Source organism: Mustelus asterias, chromosome 11 (genome assembly GCF_964213995.1).
Source record: "Mustelus asterias chromosome 11, sMusAst1.hap1.1, whole genome shotgun sequence".
In the NCBI taxonomy this organism is placed as follows: Eukaryota; Metazoa; Chordata; class Chondrichthyes; order Carcharhiniformes; family Triakidae; genus Mustelus; species Mustelus asterias.
This window is the reverse complement of record NC_135811.1, coordinates 71,661,602-71,678,013: the sequence shown is the minus strand read 5'-3', so window position 1 is coordinate 71,678,013 and position 16,412 is coordinate 71,661,602. Positions and strand designations below refer to the sequence as shown.

The 16,412-nt window shown below is 43.0% G+C and overlaps 1 protein-coding gene across 1 annotated transcript in view; it reads left to right on the top strand.

Moving 5' to 3' along the window:
• Positions 1–15,036, top strand: part of map3k3 (mitogen-activated protein kinase kinase kinase 3) — a 132,235-nt gene extending 117,199 nt beyond the window's left edge. Inside the window, exons 16-17 of the mRNA XM_078223730.1 lie at positions 603–780; positions 7,086–15,036. Of these exons, the coding sequence (XP_078079856.1) occupies positions 603–780; positions 7,086–7,314 (407 nt within the window). The 3' untranslated portion in view covers positions 7,315–15,036. The remainder of the gene's footprint in view (positions 1–602; positions 781–7,085) is intronic.
• Positions 15,037–16,412: the final 1,376 nt, after the last annotated feature.

The following is a 16,412-nucleotide window of genomic DNA, read 5'->3' as shown; positions in this document are numbered from 1 at the left end:
GTTTTCTGCGCCTCTCTCTGCCTCTCTTAGTTCTTAACCTCCTGATATTTGCTTTGATTTTGAGTCAATTTTTTTCTACTGTGGCATGCTAAGTAATTTTTTTCAATATGTTACTCGTGGTGTATGAAGACAGTTTTGCATTTATTCTAGGGCTTTTTGGTGTTGATTGAGAAAGGGCTGTTGATCATGGTAAGAATGCACTCAAATTATGTAGGTAGAGAACTGCAGTGAAGCCGTATTCTATAGATCAGGAAAATACTATCAGCGTTCTCCTGACCAGGTAGTTTGGTGCTGTGATCTCTCTCCCTGCCTATTTGTAGAAATGGAGAAGCTCCATTCGGGCAAATCTGGATGAGTTATGTCGCCCATTTTGTCTTCTATTGGCTTTTCTTTTCCCCCTCTGTAAAGAGATACCTGTCCATGGCTTGCTGTCTCCCCTGACCAACACAGCTGCGATAGGAAGTTGATGAAAGAACGAGCCTACATCAGTCCATTGTATAGCCTGTCTGTCGAGATGATGCTGTTTATCTCGAGTAGTTATAGAGATTTTTCTCTGCCTGTGGCTTTCTTTACCCTTAAAAATCTGTTCAATCGCATTTCAGGGGCCAACATCTTGCGAGACTCTGCGGGGAATGTGAAGTTGGGCGATTTCGGAGCAAGCAAACGGCTGCAGACAATTTGCATGTCAGGAACTGGGATCCGCTCAGTCACGGGGACACCGTATTGGATGAGCCCAGAGGTCATCAGTGGTGAAGGCTACGGAAGGAAAGCAGATGTTTGGTAAGGATATTTATCCCAGCCGCCTACCTGTTTCAGAAGTCAGATACAGGATTAATTTAACACTTTCCTGAGCCATTATTTCAAATACTTTTTGTGCAATAAAGATGTTTAATCCTATCCTTCCATGTACTACCTAACCAGGGAACCATGTCATAACTCTCAAAATCATTATGACACAGAAGGAGGCCATTCAGCCCATGTCTAGGCTGACTCTCGAGAGCAGGTTTTCCCAGATTTTTCCAGCCACGGAACCCCTCGTGACCTTCCAAGAGCATCGGGGAACCCCAAACATTCTTATGATGTCGGCAACACACTTTAGCCCCCTCCCAAGGCCCTCACATGAATCCCCTGCCAAAGCCCCCTCACATCAGTGCCCACCCAAAGCACCCCTCTCACGATTGAGAGTTATTGTTGCGACTTGAATACAATTCTTTGTAACAGAAGAGTCATGTTCAACTCAACGTTGACTCTGTTTCCCTCTCCAGAGATGCTGCCAGACCTGCTGAGTTTTTCCAGCACTTTGTAATCTGGTGTACCCCTGAATCGTACAAAGCAGATCAATGGGCGTCTGTGTATCTGGACTTGAGAAAGGACCAAAAAATTAAGCTGTGTGGCTTGTTCTTGCTCATTACCAGCGATCATTACTGCAAGCCAGTGGACTCTCGACAAGGATTAATGTGGCTCTGTGTTACCCTCTGGGATTTGATCATATATCAATGCAAATTTCTCAGTTCACATGAAGAATTGCCACTTGAGTGATGAATGGGCCTTTACCAGGAGCTTGTGAAACATACAGAATATTTGATCTTGCTGGTCTGCCCCACTGAATTAGGGTGTGTGTTTTCCAGAGTTGAAGCGCCATCTAAAGGAGAGTCTGGCCAAACTGCAATCAAGCAGCAGCTCAGCTGTTGTTTGGATTCATAACCTAAAACTCTTCCTTGTGTTCAGTACATATAAATGATGCACAAGATGGTTTTAAAGATTGTCCAGCTAGGTATCGGACCCTGCACCCGGTATCTGCTTTAGCAGCTCATCACTTCTGCTTTCTGCGGCCCACGGTGGCACTCATACTTCACGATGGCACAGTGGTTGGCACAGTGGTTAGCACTGTTGCCTCACAGCGTCAGGGACCCGAGTTCAATTCCCGGCTTGGGTCACTGTCTGCGCGGAGTCTGTACGTTCTCCCCGTGTTAGTGTGGATTTCCTCTGGGTGCTCCAGTTTCCTCCCACAGTCTGAAAGACGTGCTGGTTAGGTGCATTGGCCATGCTAAATTCTCCCTCAATGTATCCAAACAGGCACCGGAGTGTGGCGACTAGGGGATTTTCACAGTAACTTCATTGCAGTGTTAATGTAAGCCTACTTGTGACAATAATAAGAATAAGTTTTCCAAGTCAAAAGGTTGTGGATTCCTGCCTCACTCCAGACTTGAGTGTAAAAATCAAGACTGGCACTTCACTGCAATACTGGATTCTGCACTTTGAGCATACTATATTTCAGCTGAGATGTTGAACTGAAGCCCTGTCTTCAAAGTGGCTGTAAAAGATCCCAAGCTATGTCGAAGGAGAGTTGGGGAGCTGTCCCTGGTGTCCTGGCCAGTATTTATCCCTTAATCAACATCACAAAAACAGATTATCTGGTTAATGTCCCATTGCTGCTTTGAGAGTTGCAGTGTGAAAATTGGCTGCTTGTTTCCTACGTTTCAACAGTGACTTAAAAGTACTTAATTGGCTGTAAGACATTTTGGGGTGACCTTAATTCATGATAGGTGCTTAATAAATGCAAGTCTTTATCTGCAGTTAGAGAAAGACTCATATTTAAATGCCCGTGGGACATGAACCCGTGACCTCTAATACAGAGGCAGGAGTTATCCACTGAGAAGCAATTGGCAGAAGCTGAGTAAAGAGTCTATATGTTACATTATATTTGTCTCAGTGCAGTCTTGTGTGTAACAACTTATTTAATTACCAGGCAGCTCCTAGATATTTATGAAATCAGAAAGGAAGACTAACAAGGCCAGGGAATACACAATGAACAGTAGGACGCTAGGAAGTACAGAAGACCAGAGGGACCTTGGGGTGAAGGTCCAAAGATCCCTGCAGGCAGCAGGACAGGTAGATAAGATGGTTAAGAACATGTATGGGATACTTGCCTTTATTAGCCAAGGCATAGAATATAAGTAAGAAGTCTCACAACACCAGTTTAAAGTCCAACAGGTTTAATTGGTAGCACAAGCCACTAGCCTTCGGAGCGCTGCTCCTTCATCAGATAAGTGGGAGTTCTGTTCACAAACAGGGCATATAAAGACACAAACTCAATTTACAAAATAATGGTTGGAATGAGTGGAGAGAGAGTTAAGCACAGGTTAAAGAGATATGTATCGTCTCCAGACAGGACAGTTAGTGAGATTTTGCAAGCCCAGGGAAGTCGTGGGGGTTACAGATAGTGTAACATGAACCCAAGATCCTGGTTGAGGCTGTCCTCATGTGTGCAGAACTTGGCTATCACTCTCTGTTCAGCGACTCTGCGTTGTCGTGTGTCGTGAAGGCCGCCTTGGAGAACGCTTACCCGAAGATCGGAGGCCGAATGCCCGTGACCGCTGAAGTGTTCCCCAACAGGAAGAGAACACTCTTGCCTCGTGATTGTCGAGCGGTGTTCATTCATCTGTTGTCGTAGCGTCTGCATGGTCTGCGTTCTCTTCCTGTTGGGGAACACTTCAGCGGTCATGGGCATTCAGCGTCTGATCTTCGGGTAAGCGTTCTCCAAGGCGGCCTTCACGACACACGACAACGCAGAGTCGCTGAGCAGAGACTGATAGCCAAGTTCCGCACACATGAGGACGGCCTCAACCGGGATCTTGGGTTCATGTCACACTATCTGTAACCCCCACGACTTGCCTGGGTTTGCAAAGTCTCACTAACTGTCCGGTCTGGAGACAATACATATCTCTGTAACCTGTGCTTAACTCTCTCTCCACTCACATTGTCTGTACCTTTAAGACTTGATTACCTGTAAAGACTCGCATTCCAACCATTATTTTGTAAATTGAGTTTGTATCTTTATATGCCCTGTTTGTGAACAGAAATCCCACTCACCTGATGAAGGAGCAGCGCTCCAAAAGCTAGTGGCTAGTGCTACCAAATAAACCTGTTGGACTTTAACCTGGTGTTGAGAGATTTCTTACTGTGTTTACCCCAGTCCAACGCCGGCATCTCCACATCATAGAATATAAGAGCAGGGAGGTTACCATGGAGCTCGTAAAATGCTCATCAGGCCACAGCTAGAGTTCTGTGTGTAGTTCTGGTTGCCAGGTCATAGGAAGGTTGTGCACTAAAGAGGGTGCAGAGGAGTTTCACCAGGATGTTACCTGGGCTGGAGCGTTTCAGCTATGAAGAGAGACTGGATAGACTGGGGTTGTTTTCTTTAGAGCAAAGAAGGCTGAGGGGGGACCTCACCGACATGTAAAAAATTATGAGGGATATAGAGAGAGTAGATAGGAAGAAATCTTTTCTCTTAGAGGGTTAAATAACCAAGGGACATAGATTTAAGGTAAGGAGCAGGAGATTTAGGGTGGCATGGTGGCACAGTGGTTAGCACTGCTGCCTCACAGCGCCATGGACCTAGGTTCGATTCAGCCTTGGGTCACTATGTGGAGTTTGCACGTTCTTCCCCTGTCTGCGTGGGTTTCCTCCGGGTGCTCGGGTTTCCTCCCACAATCCAAAGATGTGCAGGTTAGGTGGATGGCCATGCTAAATTGCCCCTTAGTGTCCCAAGATGTGTAGGGTAGGGGATTAGCAGGGTAAATATGTGGGATTTCGGGGACAGGGCCTGGGTAAGATGCTCTGTCGGAGAGCGATGGACTGAATGGCCTCCTTCTGCATTGTTGGATTCTATAATTTAGAGGATATTTGAGGAAAAGCTTTTCACCCCAGAGGGTGGTTGGAATCTTAAACTCATTACCCGGAAGGGTGGTAAAAGTGGGAATCTTCACGACATTTAAGAAGCATTTAGATGAGCGTTTGAAATGCCAAAGCATACAAGGCTACGGACCAAATGCTGGAAAATGGGGTTATAAAAGATAGGCGTTTGATGGTCGGCAGATACACAATGGGTCGAAGGACCTCTTTCTGCACTGTAAAACTCTATGATGACAATTGTGTATTTGGTCCGTGCACAAGTGTTTGGAAGAAATGTTCAGCTTATCCAACTCGATTTTGACTTGCACTGTGCTATGTATTGGATGCACATCACCATAGCATCAATCCCATGTTCCAACTTTGCTGCAAGGTTCTGCAGTGACAGTGGATGGAATAGGAGTGCCTGCTGCCAACTTCAACACTAAGCGAATGCTTGCTGGCATGTATAAGTTGAATTGCCTCGACACATACCATCAAACACACAGACCTTTTGCACTTTTCCCTGACTTAATTGCACGCGCAAATGCCATGACTGTTTTGAACTCGGTGTAAGACTGACGACCGCGGATTTTGCAAGCTAGCCCTGTTATGCACCTTTTCTGAATTATTGACCCAAGGGAATGTGGAAGTTCAGCAGAAGCGGAGCCCAGTTCTAGGAACTTGTCTGGTATCGAATCATTTCACAAAAAATGGTTGGCCTACACATTTGGTCAGTGTTCTTTGACATTGTTTCTTGTGCGATGTCTTGGTGGATTGGTAGATTCTCATCAGGAGATTTGAGGCCTGGCAGCCAGCCAGGAGTAAGAGGTATGCCAGCTATTTTTAGGGTGGAATTTTCCAATTTCACATGTTCCAGTCCTGGGAGTAAAGTAAAGATAAAGACAAACCTAGCAGGGAAGTGGACACTGTGCCAAATGATCTTGTTATTCCAAGTGACATTTAATATGTTGGTGTTTTTGCTACATTATTTGAAGGAATTTTCCACTTGGTGAAGAACACTGGCCCAGTGTTCCGACGTCAGGCAGGCTCACCTCCTGTCCTCCACAGATACAAACTACTTTCTTGTGTGTTAATTTATGTCTGGTCGAATGTAAGACTAGGCTTTTTAAAAATGGTGAATGGCAAGTTTGTAATCGCACTCAGTCAGGCTGTCAGTTCGCCTTACTGTACATGGACTCCCAGCTAGCATTGTGCATGCAACAGTGCAATGATCCATCATTGTCACATTGACCTCTTTTCTGATTTGGATCGCAACTGGTTTTGTCAGGGACTGCCAGAATTCCCTGCGGCTGCAGGCAGCAGATTGAAAACTCAAAGTGGTTGCAGTGTACTTGAAACATTATGACCGGTATTAATTTTAAGGCATTGTTCACATATTATTCTTTTCCCACATCAAAATAGTTTACCTGGAGATTTCCAGTGGTTGGAGTGGCGAGGTTGGCTGGGAGCAAAAGGATAATTGGAGGCTGGAGATGACTTTGGGATAGTTGGAGTCAGTAGGGACAGTTGATTGAGTTATTTGATTTGATTTATTATTGTCACATGTATCAGCATACAGTGAAAAGTATTGTTTCTTGCGCACTATACAGACAAAGCATACTGTTCATAGAGAAGGAAACGAGACTGCAGAATGTAGTGTTACAGTCATAGCTAGGGTGCAGAGAAAGATCAACTTAATGCAAGGTAGGTCCATTCAAAAGTCTGACAGCAGCAGGGAAGAAGCTGTTCTTGAGTCGGTTGGTACGTGACCTCAGACTTTTGTATCTTTTTCCAGACGGAAGAAGGTGGAAGAGAGAATGTCCAGGGTGCAATGGGTCCTTAATTACGCTGGCTGCTTTGCCAAGGAGGTGGGAAGTGTAGACAGAGTCAATGGATGGGAGGCTGGTTTGCGTGATGGGTTGGGCTACATTCACGACCTTTTGTATTTTCTTGCGGTCTTGGGCAGAGCAAGAGCCATACCAAGCTGTGATACAACCAGAAAGAATGCTTTCTATGGTGCATCTGTAAAAGTTGGTGAGGGTTATATCTGACATGCCAAATTTCCTTTGTCTTCTGAGAAAGTAGAGGCGTTGGTGGGCTTTGATTGGACTTAATGTGGACTGGGAATAGTTGGTTGATTCAAGCCTCAGGCAGATTGGTTAGTTAGAGGTGCTGGAGAAATGGCAGAGGTTGTCTGATTATTTGCAGTTGATTGAGGCTCTGATATTTTCCCAGTTCTGACAAAAGGTTACTGACCTGAAACATTATCTTTTTGAGTCCACAGGAATTGCCTGACATGCTGAGCATTCCCATCATTTTCTATTTTTGTGTCTTTAGTCAATGCCTTCTTTATTGAGAACTCCGTGATTCTGACTTGGTCACAATTTGTTGTTTTCTTTGCATTTCTTTAGGAGCCTGGGCTGTACGGTGGTGGAGATGCTCACAGAGAAACCTCCCTGGGCCGAGTATGAAGCTATGGCTGCCATTTTCAAAATCGCCACTCAGCCGACAAACCCCCAGCTACCATCTCACATTTCAGATCACTGCAGGGACTTCCTGAAGAAAATATTTGTGGATGCAAAGCAAAGACCATCAGCAGAGGAACTGTTCAGAAACCCGTTTGTCCAGATCACTCACTGATGGAGGTAGCTGGCTCTGAAGCTGGGAGTTTTTTCAATAGTTTTTTTTCTCAAACTGTCTAAAGGTTATTATGCCTAGTGTTCCATTCAGTCAGTATACTCAGTAACACCAGTCACAAGATGAGTGACTGTACCCTAAGGCAACAGTTTAGCCTTGTGGTATAGTGTGAATGGTGAAGAATAGCTGGACAACTGCGTGATCCCTGAGGCATCTACAGACACCACCGCCATGCTGTTCAACAGAAGGTCTCATCTCGGCGCTGTGTGCCATCAGCTGGGCAGAGCATTTCAACAGTGTGTGGAAGACCTCATCAAAACCTCTAGTCGTTACACAGAACTAGAGATTACGACCATTATGCAAAATATGATAGACCCTCATGCAAAGTGGAAGTAATGCAGATTTTCTGAGGAATGGATATATCTATTGGACTTGGGAGCATCTTACAAAAGCGTCTCATCATCTTTCCGTCCAGCTATCTCCATCTGTCTTCATGAACGTTGTAGACAAAGTTGTGTACCAGGAGCCAAGCTTAAGGTATTCTGGTGAGGTCTGGGCTTCAAAGGGCTTCTGGAATCCCACCTCACCTGTTTTTCTGTCAAACTCGTGCTTCAATTAGGAGTAATATATTTTTATTATAAAGTATGTGTGTATATATATATATATATATATAAATCTATATATACACACATACTGTATACCAAAGTCTGATCATTTTTTTTCTCACTTTACCCAACCTTGAATGTCCTACTTGATAAGACCAGATCCATATCGAGGCAAACCGTTATGTGGTTATCTCATTAAGTGTCTGGTAACTGGTTGGATTCTGCAGATTTCAACAATCGCCAAAACCAATGTACTTTTAGCAAGGTGGCCAGTCTCCACATGTTGGAGGGGCAGCTGGAGGGAGACAAACATCACTTTTTGTTTGTTATCCCTCTGTTTAAAGGTGCTTTTCTCACAATTGAAACAAACAAGTGTACTCTTTCCATTTGAACTCTGCGCCTTTAGGTTTGCTACATTTTAAAAAAAGTTAATTTGATGCAAGTTTCTTACTTGCTAAATGTTACGGTGTTCCGCCAGTAATTTCTTCAGTCCAGCAAAGTGATGATACTGAAGTTAACTCTAGATCTGGTGTGGAACAACTCCATAAATCATTGGAGGACCTCATTCTGAAATGCCTTTCCATGTGACTGAGCCACATCATTAGCTTTTTAGTAAATGGGGTTTTGGCATTTCTTTGGTATCTGCAGCTGGCGATGGGCAACACATCTTTGTGCAATCAAATGAGAATTACAATTTACATTGAGACTTTTCCACAGCTCGACTGATCACACAGTACCCAGGAAATCTCTTAAACTACAATCTGCAATGCTCTCCCAATCACACCAGTGTTTTGGATCTTCCATGATGGTGACTGCCTATTGTCCCACCTATACTTTTAGTTGAAGCTGCTACACCCCTTCTTGTGTGCTGGAGAAAAGTACTTCAGAGTGGTACTCACGGCAATACTTGTGCAAAGTATTTGTTAATGGCAAGAGTCACTGCTTTACACAACTAGTATGCTGTAATGGGTACCTGATTTCTGTCTGTCTGCTAGCATGCACTCAGTGTCATCATTTGACGTTGTTGATGACAGCCACTGCAGATATTTTTGTTGTCCAGAATAAAAATGAAACACTACTGACCATATGGACCAAGCACCAAAGGAGGAGCAGGAGCCATGATGACTAATGTTGCTGATTGTAGTTTTACATTTTCCATTTAGTATGGCAATTACACCAGAGCAAAACTTAGTCTTACCTGAGTTTGGCAACCTTTTAGTTTTTAAAAATATTTTATTTCAGACAACTTTGTTTAAATTAATTATGTGAATGGCTGTCACTCCTCCCCCACCCCAAAACATTCCTAAGTACGCGTGATCCTCAATACCCAGGCAATCCCAGATATCATCAAAATGATTGCAGTGGAGGTATTGCCCATTGCTTAAATCCAGTTCTAACATTGAGTTAAAGAACAAAGGGGCAGAGCGTTCTCTCCCACTGTCTGTATAAGATTTAATGCCATCTGCTTTCAGCTCTGTGAAGATGCACTTTCTTGAATGTATTTTGTACTGAACTTATTTTTTATCTTCCTCTTTGCTGATGTAATTTATGCCTCTTTATACTTTTATTTTATTTTTTTATTTATATGAGAGATGCTATTTGATGGTTTTATATATATATATTTATATATAAGACTTGAGACTGTTGCATAAATCTAATGCAAATATGGTGCCTTTAAGAAAAAGCAGCTGGTTTTGCAGGAGTTGGCGGGAGACTTTGAATACTGTTCTGTGCTGCCCAGCATACCGCGCAGTGATGGATGTCAGCCGCCTTTATTCTCACCAAAGGGGATGTAATGTGAGCGTTTTGTAGTCATAGCAAAGTTTATGGTAGCTTTGAACAAATCGGAAGGCTTATCAGAACAGCATGCACCTGCTGTCAAAATGTGCTTTACTTAGAAACCATTTGGCACCAGGGAAGTGCTTTACTGAGCGATAGATAGAAGCTTTACATGGCCATGGATCAGTTTAAGGTGAAGGCTGGTCTTAATATAATTGGGGCAGCTTCCTCCATCCAGAATATAGAATCCCTATAGTGCAGAAGGAAGCCGTTTAGCACATTGAGTCTGCACCGACCCTCCAAAGAGCATCTTACCCAGCCTCTGTCCCCCATCCCCATGACCCTGTACATTTGCCATGCCTATCCACGAAACCTACACTTCTTTGAACACCAAGAGACAATTTAGCGTGGCCAGTCCACCTAACCTGCACATGTTTGGACTGTGGGAGGAAACCCACGCAGACACGGGGAGGATGTGCAAACTCCACACAGTCACCAAAGGCCAGAATTGAACCCAGGTACCTGGTGCTGTGAGGCAGCAGTGACAACCACTGTGCCACAGCACCATCCGTTTTGTTTTTGACCAGTTATACAACTCCTCTGTCCTCTCTTTAGTGACTGTTCCTTCTGCCACCTTACCCTCATATTCTGAAGTGCTCTTCCTATAACCCTCTCCTTTTTAACGTATCTCTCCCCACCTTCACAAAGCTCTCAAAACCTGCATTCAGCAGCATTTTTGATCAATTAGTCTGTTCTCTCAATTCCAGCTCTATTTCTTCTTGCTCCATCTCCACTCCCTCATTAAATCCAGCAGCAGGTATTTCACGAAAATTAAGACACCTTCAGTGCAACGTTTAGACTAATAATGGTTAAATACTGAATCAAATGGCAGGGATGGAATGTCTGAGCATACCATGGCAAACGTTTTTTATGTACTTCCCCATAGACTAACAAAAGCCACTGTTTCCAGTTCTTCCATTTATTTTCTTGAGTTCATAAAAGAGATTGGGATTGTTAATGATATATCTGTGTTTTTGAACAGTCTTGAGGATTGTTTTCCTTGTAATGGTCAACAGCTGTTGGCAGGAAGGGGGAATTGATTCATTCCTGGCACTGGGCAGCACAGAATGTCTTTACAAAGTCTTCAATCATGTGAGAATGGCAGGGAGCCCTCTGTCAGACCCAGAGAAGTGCTAAAGGCTTGCAGTGCAGAGCCACTCCAATAGATTGTTTTTTAAAATAAAGCCAAATCATTTTTTTCTTATTTTTAATGAGGGAAAATACATTTATACAGATTTTTTTGTTTCAGATGACTATTTTTCAGAGTACTTGAATGTTTTCTTTGAAATGAAAGGCAGCCAAGATTGGTCTACTACTCTTTAACCTGTTGGCTCCAATTCCTCTCTAGTATAAATGTTCCATAGTGCATTTCTGTCTATTAAGCGGGCAATTTGTTCAATAGTCCTAGCACTTCCTTTAGTTGGACAATAGAAGCTGCGACTGAGGGGGCCTAATGAATGGCAAACCTTCCCAAGTTCAAATCATGACATGCAACCTTTGAACTCTCTCATCGCATTGGGTCCAGCAATCTCTGAACCATTATTGTTGTCTGCCAAATCTTGTCGACTCCACCTGATTTATTACTATTCAGAGACATTGCAAGTTACAGTTGGCAACTTCAGGACTGGCTTAACTCGCTGGATTATAGGTTTATTTTATTTTAGAAAAATGTTGGTCTGTGGGCCAGAGTGCAAGGAAGTTTGTCGATGTTGGGGTACCCAGACATTCACGTATTTGGATCTCTGCCTCCCCCTCCCTGCCTCTTACCTCCCCGCCTCTTACCTCCCCATGAACTTCTCTCTTCCCCCTACTTGATCTTTGGAGACCAGAGGTGAAAAGCATAATGCTCACACTAGAAGCTACGCAGATGGCATTGCAGCATCTGAGTCAGATTTTCCATCCCTTTTTTATTCTGTGCCTCAGTCAGTGTTGGACAGTTGCAAAATGCAGCATTTGTTGGTCATACAGCAAACAAGTCTGAGAGGTGAACCTGGCGAAGCACTGTTTTACTGTTTCTGTATATGGTGCAGTGCAGTCGAGCGCTGGCCTTAGCGGAAGTCCAGCATCCACAATTTCACATCAAGCGCATGCCGGTGGGGCTGGGCTAAGCGAGCCACTTAGACGTGGACTTTGGCAAATCGGGCTGAATCACCTCAAATCTCTTGCACACCTACCTTAAGAGCGACTGTCTGGAGAGAAGTGGATGAGAGACATCAACCTTCCCCACAGCCAAGGAAACCGACCTGGGAAACTGAATATAAATGCTAACCTCATGTTATGTTGAAACATTCAGTTTTTAATGTAAGATAATCAAAACGCATAACCCCACAATGCAAAGTGTACAACTGCAAATGAAAGGAGATCCTGTCCTTAAAGACCCACTTCTGTCTAGAGGTTGTGTGAATTATCTATTGAGTGGTTTAGTACCAAAAGTGCCCTAGTCTCCATTGAGTAGAAGGAACAGCAGATGGTGTTGCACACACTATCACACCCTGTACGCTAATGTCCAAATATATAGTCATGTAGCCAAAGACGTTATTACATTGAGCCTGAAAGATTTTGAATCATGTTGTGTGTCCTTTCCTGCCGATAGTGCCCCCAACACGTACCAAACGGGAGAATGGGTGAGGCACTCTGCTCCCGCACACACTACTCCCCATTCAAAGTGCTGACCGCTCACTGGAGAGGATTGAGAGACTGGTTTGTGTGCGCCATCCTCCCAGATGTCTTTTACATAGCCTGTGAGAAGAGTCTGCACATGACAGTCCAGGCCGAGATCAGGAGCATCCAGGTTGTTTCGGCATGGCTCCCCAAATCTTTAACCCGAGTGTGAATTCCCATCTGAAACTGAGAAGTATTTCAACAGGACATCTGGGTATGCTTGTACAATTAGGTTGCTTTGTAGAAAATAGATGGGAGAGAAACAGCTCCCCAAGTGTGCCACAGAACTGGTGCTCTTCAGTGACCCCCAGAATATTTTTCTGTATTACATGTTAAGTGTCAGCACACATTTTAGCAAACTTGTATATGCTTTTTACTGCTTCCCAGAGGGGAAAATCAAGTTGTGTATTGTACAAGTCCCTCTTGGGACATAAGCTCCACGATGCACTATGTTCAAACAGCTTGCATATGGGTTGCAGAAATGAAAAATTTAACACTGTCAAATATTTAATACTATTCGCAAATGTTACAAACTGAGTATTGTTTGTCAGAAAGAGATCCTTTGCATATTGCAGACTCCCAGGCTGGAGAAAGATTGCCATAGTTTGACACTTTGGTGTATATAATTTTATATTTGTTTTGCAGAATATATGCTTGTACAGTTCTATATATTTGTACTATGAAGTGCCACAATGCAGTGATGTGCTGCAGCTTTTATGGTCTAGACTCTCGGCCTCTTACTGGCTGAAGGAATCATTACAGTCATGCAGGTGACAGTACAGTTTGTGGGTCATCTGACTCGTGTCCCCTTCCATCGGGATGGGTAGGTTGTGTACTCCTATCCTCTCCTGTCACAAGGGGGCATGTGCATTCTGCTTTTCACTGTTTGAGTGGGGAGCACAAACTACAAAACTTAAACCCCAATTGCTCACATTTTTGCGGTTCTTTAGCTGTTGCCTCAGTCATTAAAGAGGTCTAAGCAACAGTAGCAGTAATTTCAAGAATCACCAGCCTGTTGCAGTATATCTCTGCTGTACCCACATACAATCCTACCTCAGCTTTCTACCACATGCCCACCCCAACACCACAATATCACTTTGAGTTGATGCGATATCAGCTGGAAAGAGGCAAGTGAGAACATTGCATTTGGAGAAGGTCCATTAGTGTCTACTAACCCAAGCAGTGAAGTACAGGAACAGCTTATTCCATAATACATCAATGAGTGTGTGACATGGAGCAGTTTGGGTTTTCCATCGACAGTGTTAATATCACTGCAGGTGCTGATTTTCTGGGTTACTTGCAGAGAGCATCTCCCCATACCAGCCTTGTCTCATTCGCCCCCTTCCATCTCCTCCTCGCCTCTGTTCCTGAGAATGAAATGTTAACCTATTCCAACCAGGAGCAAGATAACTTGTAGTACAAAACCCAGTCAAAACTTCAAAGCGGGAAGTAACCAATCATGTGTCCGTCCCCTTGGATTCAAGCTGTCACCAAATTGTTGTTTTTATCAGGTCCCGGATTAAAGTTGGGTTCAACATTTGTACAAATGGGAGCATGATAACATATATCACAGCCAAGGCAAGTAACCAGTCAGTGCTACAGTCCAAGGCCAGTCTGAGACTGCCAAGCAAATGAAATTGGCGTTTGCACAGCTCTCCTGCACTTTAAAGTGACTTTCAGAACTGACCCCCTGCTCAATCAGACATTGAGAGGATTGGGTGACACAAGTTTGCAGGGAGCCCATGGTTACCACTCTGTGGAACATGCTACAGTAGGAGCACCAACGGGAGTCTCAATCTGTAGGTATGCACTTTGTTGAAGGGAACTTGACCTCATGCAGGTCTCATTGAGTGTCCATCTTCCCTTTTGAACTATTCCTACAGAGTGGACCACAGATCAAGCCATCTTAAATTCTTTCTTCCCACATAACCTCCAAAAGGAACTGTCAGTTATGTTGCAGCTAACCAGTACTTAGTGTTATGTGGACCCAGGGTTATCTTAAACAGAGGCTTGGTTGAGGAAAACGAAACACCAGAAAATGTCAGACCCGTTTCTGAAAGAGGAAAGCCGGAGATCTTTTATTAGAATCTGAGGAAAGGTCAGACAATCAGATCGAGCTTTTCCACTCTGAGGCATTAACCTCAGATGTGGGAAAGTTTTTTTTTAAAACAGCAAACTCCCCAAATAACTAACACTGAACTGCCAGAAATGATTGCAGACAGGTTGGTAGGTCCTGCACGTTGACGTGAGAATGCAGAGCGGTAACTCCAATTTGGGGAATGTCATGTTTTGAAGTATTTGATGTATTTTGTAAGTATGACCCACATTACAGCAAATGTATGTTTGATACTTGTTTTTCCTTAAATGCTTTTTGCATACTAATACATGCACTACATACACTAATGCAGTTTATTTTGATAAGCTCTTACATTCAGCATTTAAATGACTGTATAAATTGAACAGTATTCTGTATTGGTGTAATATAGTTTTTAATGTTCTATTCCCTGATCACAATATTTTATACAATTGTTTATTGATGCTTGTATGTAGCACTACATATATATGTTTTTAAAAGTTTTACAAATATAGGAAAGAAGATAAAAACATAAAAAGATATCCTGTTGTCTTTGTTTGTCTGTAGAGTTTTTTGCAGCCTAACTTCATTTTTCTCTTTTCTTGTACAAGATACTCATGATAGGTTATTTCCCGACCTGCTGCAGAATGCCTATCAAGCTTCGGGTCAACGATATATTCTCAGCAGCAAGAGAAGTCAATGGGATTTTATCAGGGGAACCAAGTTATCCCAGCTTTCATACAGTTCCTTGCACAGCCCATCTAATTAATTTTGTGTCATTACTGATGGAAAAGCAGTGGCCCATTACAAATTTGGTAAACTCACCATTGTAATGTCCTAACTATGTTAGTGATTGTGGGTTTTAAACAAAAATACGTGGTTTACACATGTAGATTCAGACAAGTTTATTCTAGGAGCTCTTGCCTGTACAGAGTAGAAAATGAAACTAAACAGCAACCTGTGTAATACCCTAATTATATCACCATTGTATCATATGTTCAGCTCTTAAAGCAATCATGCAACCATTTAAATATATAACAACTGCACACAATCAACTTCTCTATTTTACATTTTATGAAAATCTGTAACTCAGATCTGAATGGAGCAGTGACTAACACATTTTCCTTTCCACCTCTGAAACCTTGGTTCAGGTGAGGTCAAAATTGGCTCTCTGCTAACCATGTGTAATGAGCTTCAATCAGGTTCCTTGTTGATACAAAACTGTCCATTTTACAACAACCTTCTTTTGCTCTCCTCTGTGTCTGTCTTTTAGTTGCTAAATGAATTGTTAAACTCAACTTCAAGCTATAACTGCTTCCCCAGCCAATGCAACTTTTAACAGGTTTCTTTCCTTCTCTATCTGTCTTCTGTCTTGCCCTCTATTCCTGCCTATCTCTGTGTCTCGAGTTGAGAATCTTTTCCCCTTCCCCCACCTTCCTTTTCTGGGTGTCTTTTGCACTGTCTTTATTTTTCTCCTCATTGACTTTCCTTGCTCCCAAACTCTCCCTGAATGAAAATACCATTGAAATCCAGATTCACTACACTGTCTTCCACTCTTAACTCATTCTATTGCAAATCATTAAGATCAGGAATCATTGGTTCCTTCACTTTCCATAAGTTTACAATCTAAAATCTTTCCTGCGTTACAACAATGATTACATTTCAAACAAATTACATCACTGGTTAGCACTGTGGGACAACCTGAGATTGGTGATATAAGCACACAGTTTTCTTAAAGTATATCTGTTATATCTCTTCTGCTTTCAAGAGCACTGCTGCCCTTCAAATGTTACAAACTATTCATGCAAAAAATGTTATTAATTCCCCATTATAATTTGATGAAGGTTCTAGTTTTACGAGGAAGTCACAAGCATCAATGGCAAGCCTTCAAAGGGAAGTTGCCACTTTGTCTATTGGCTCAA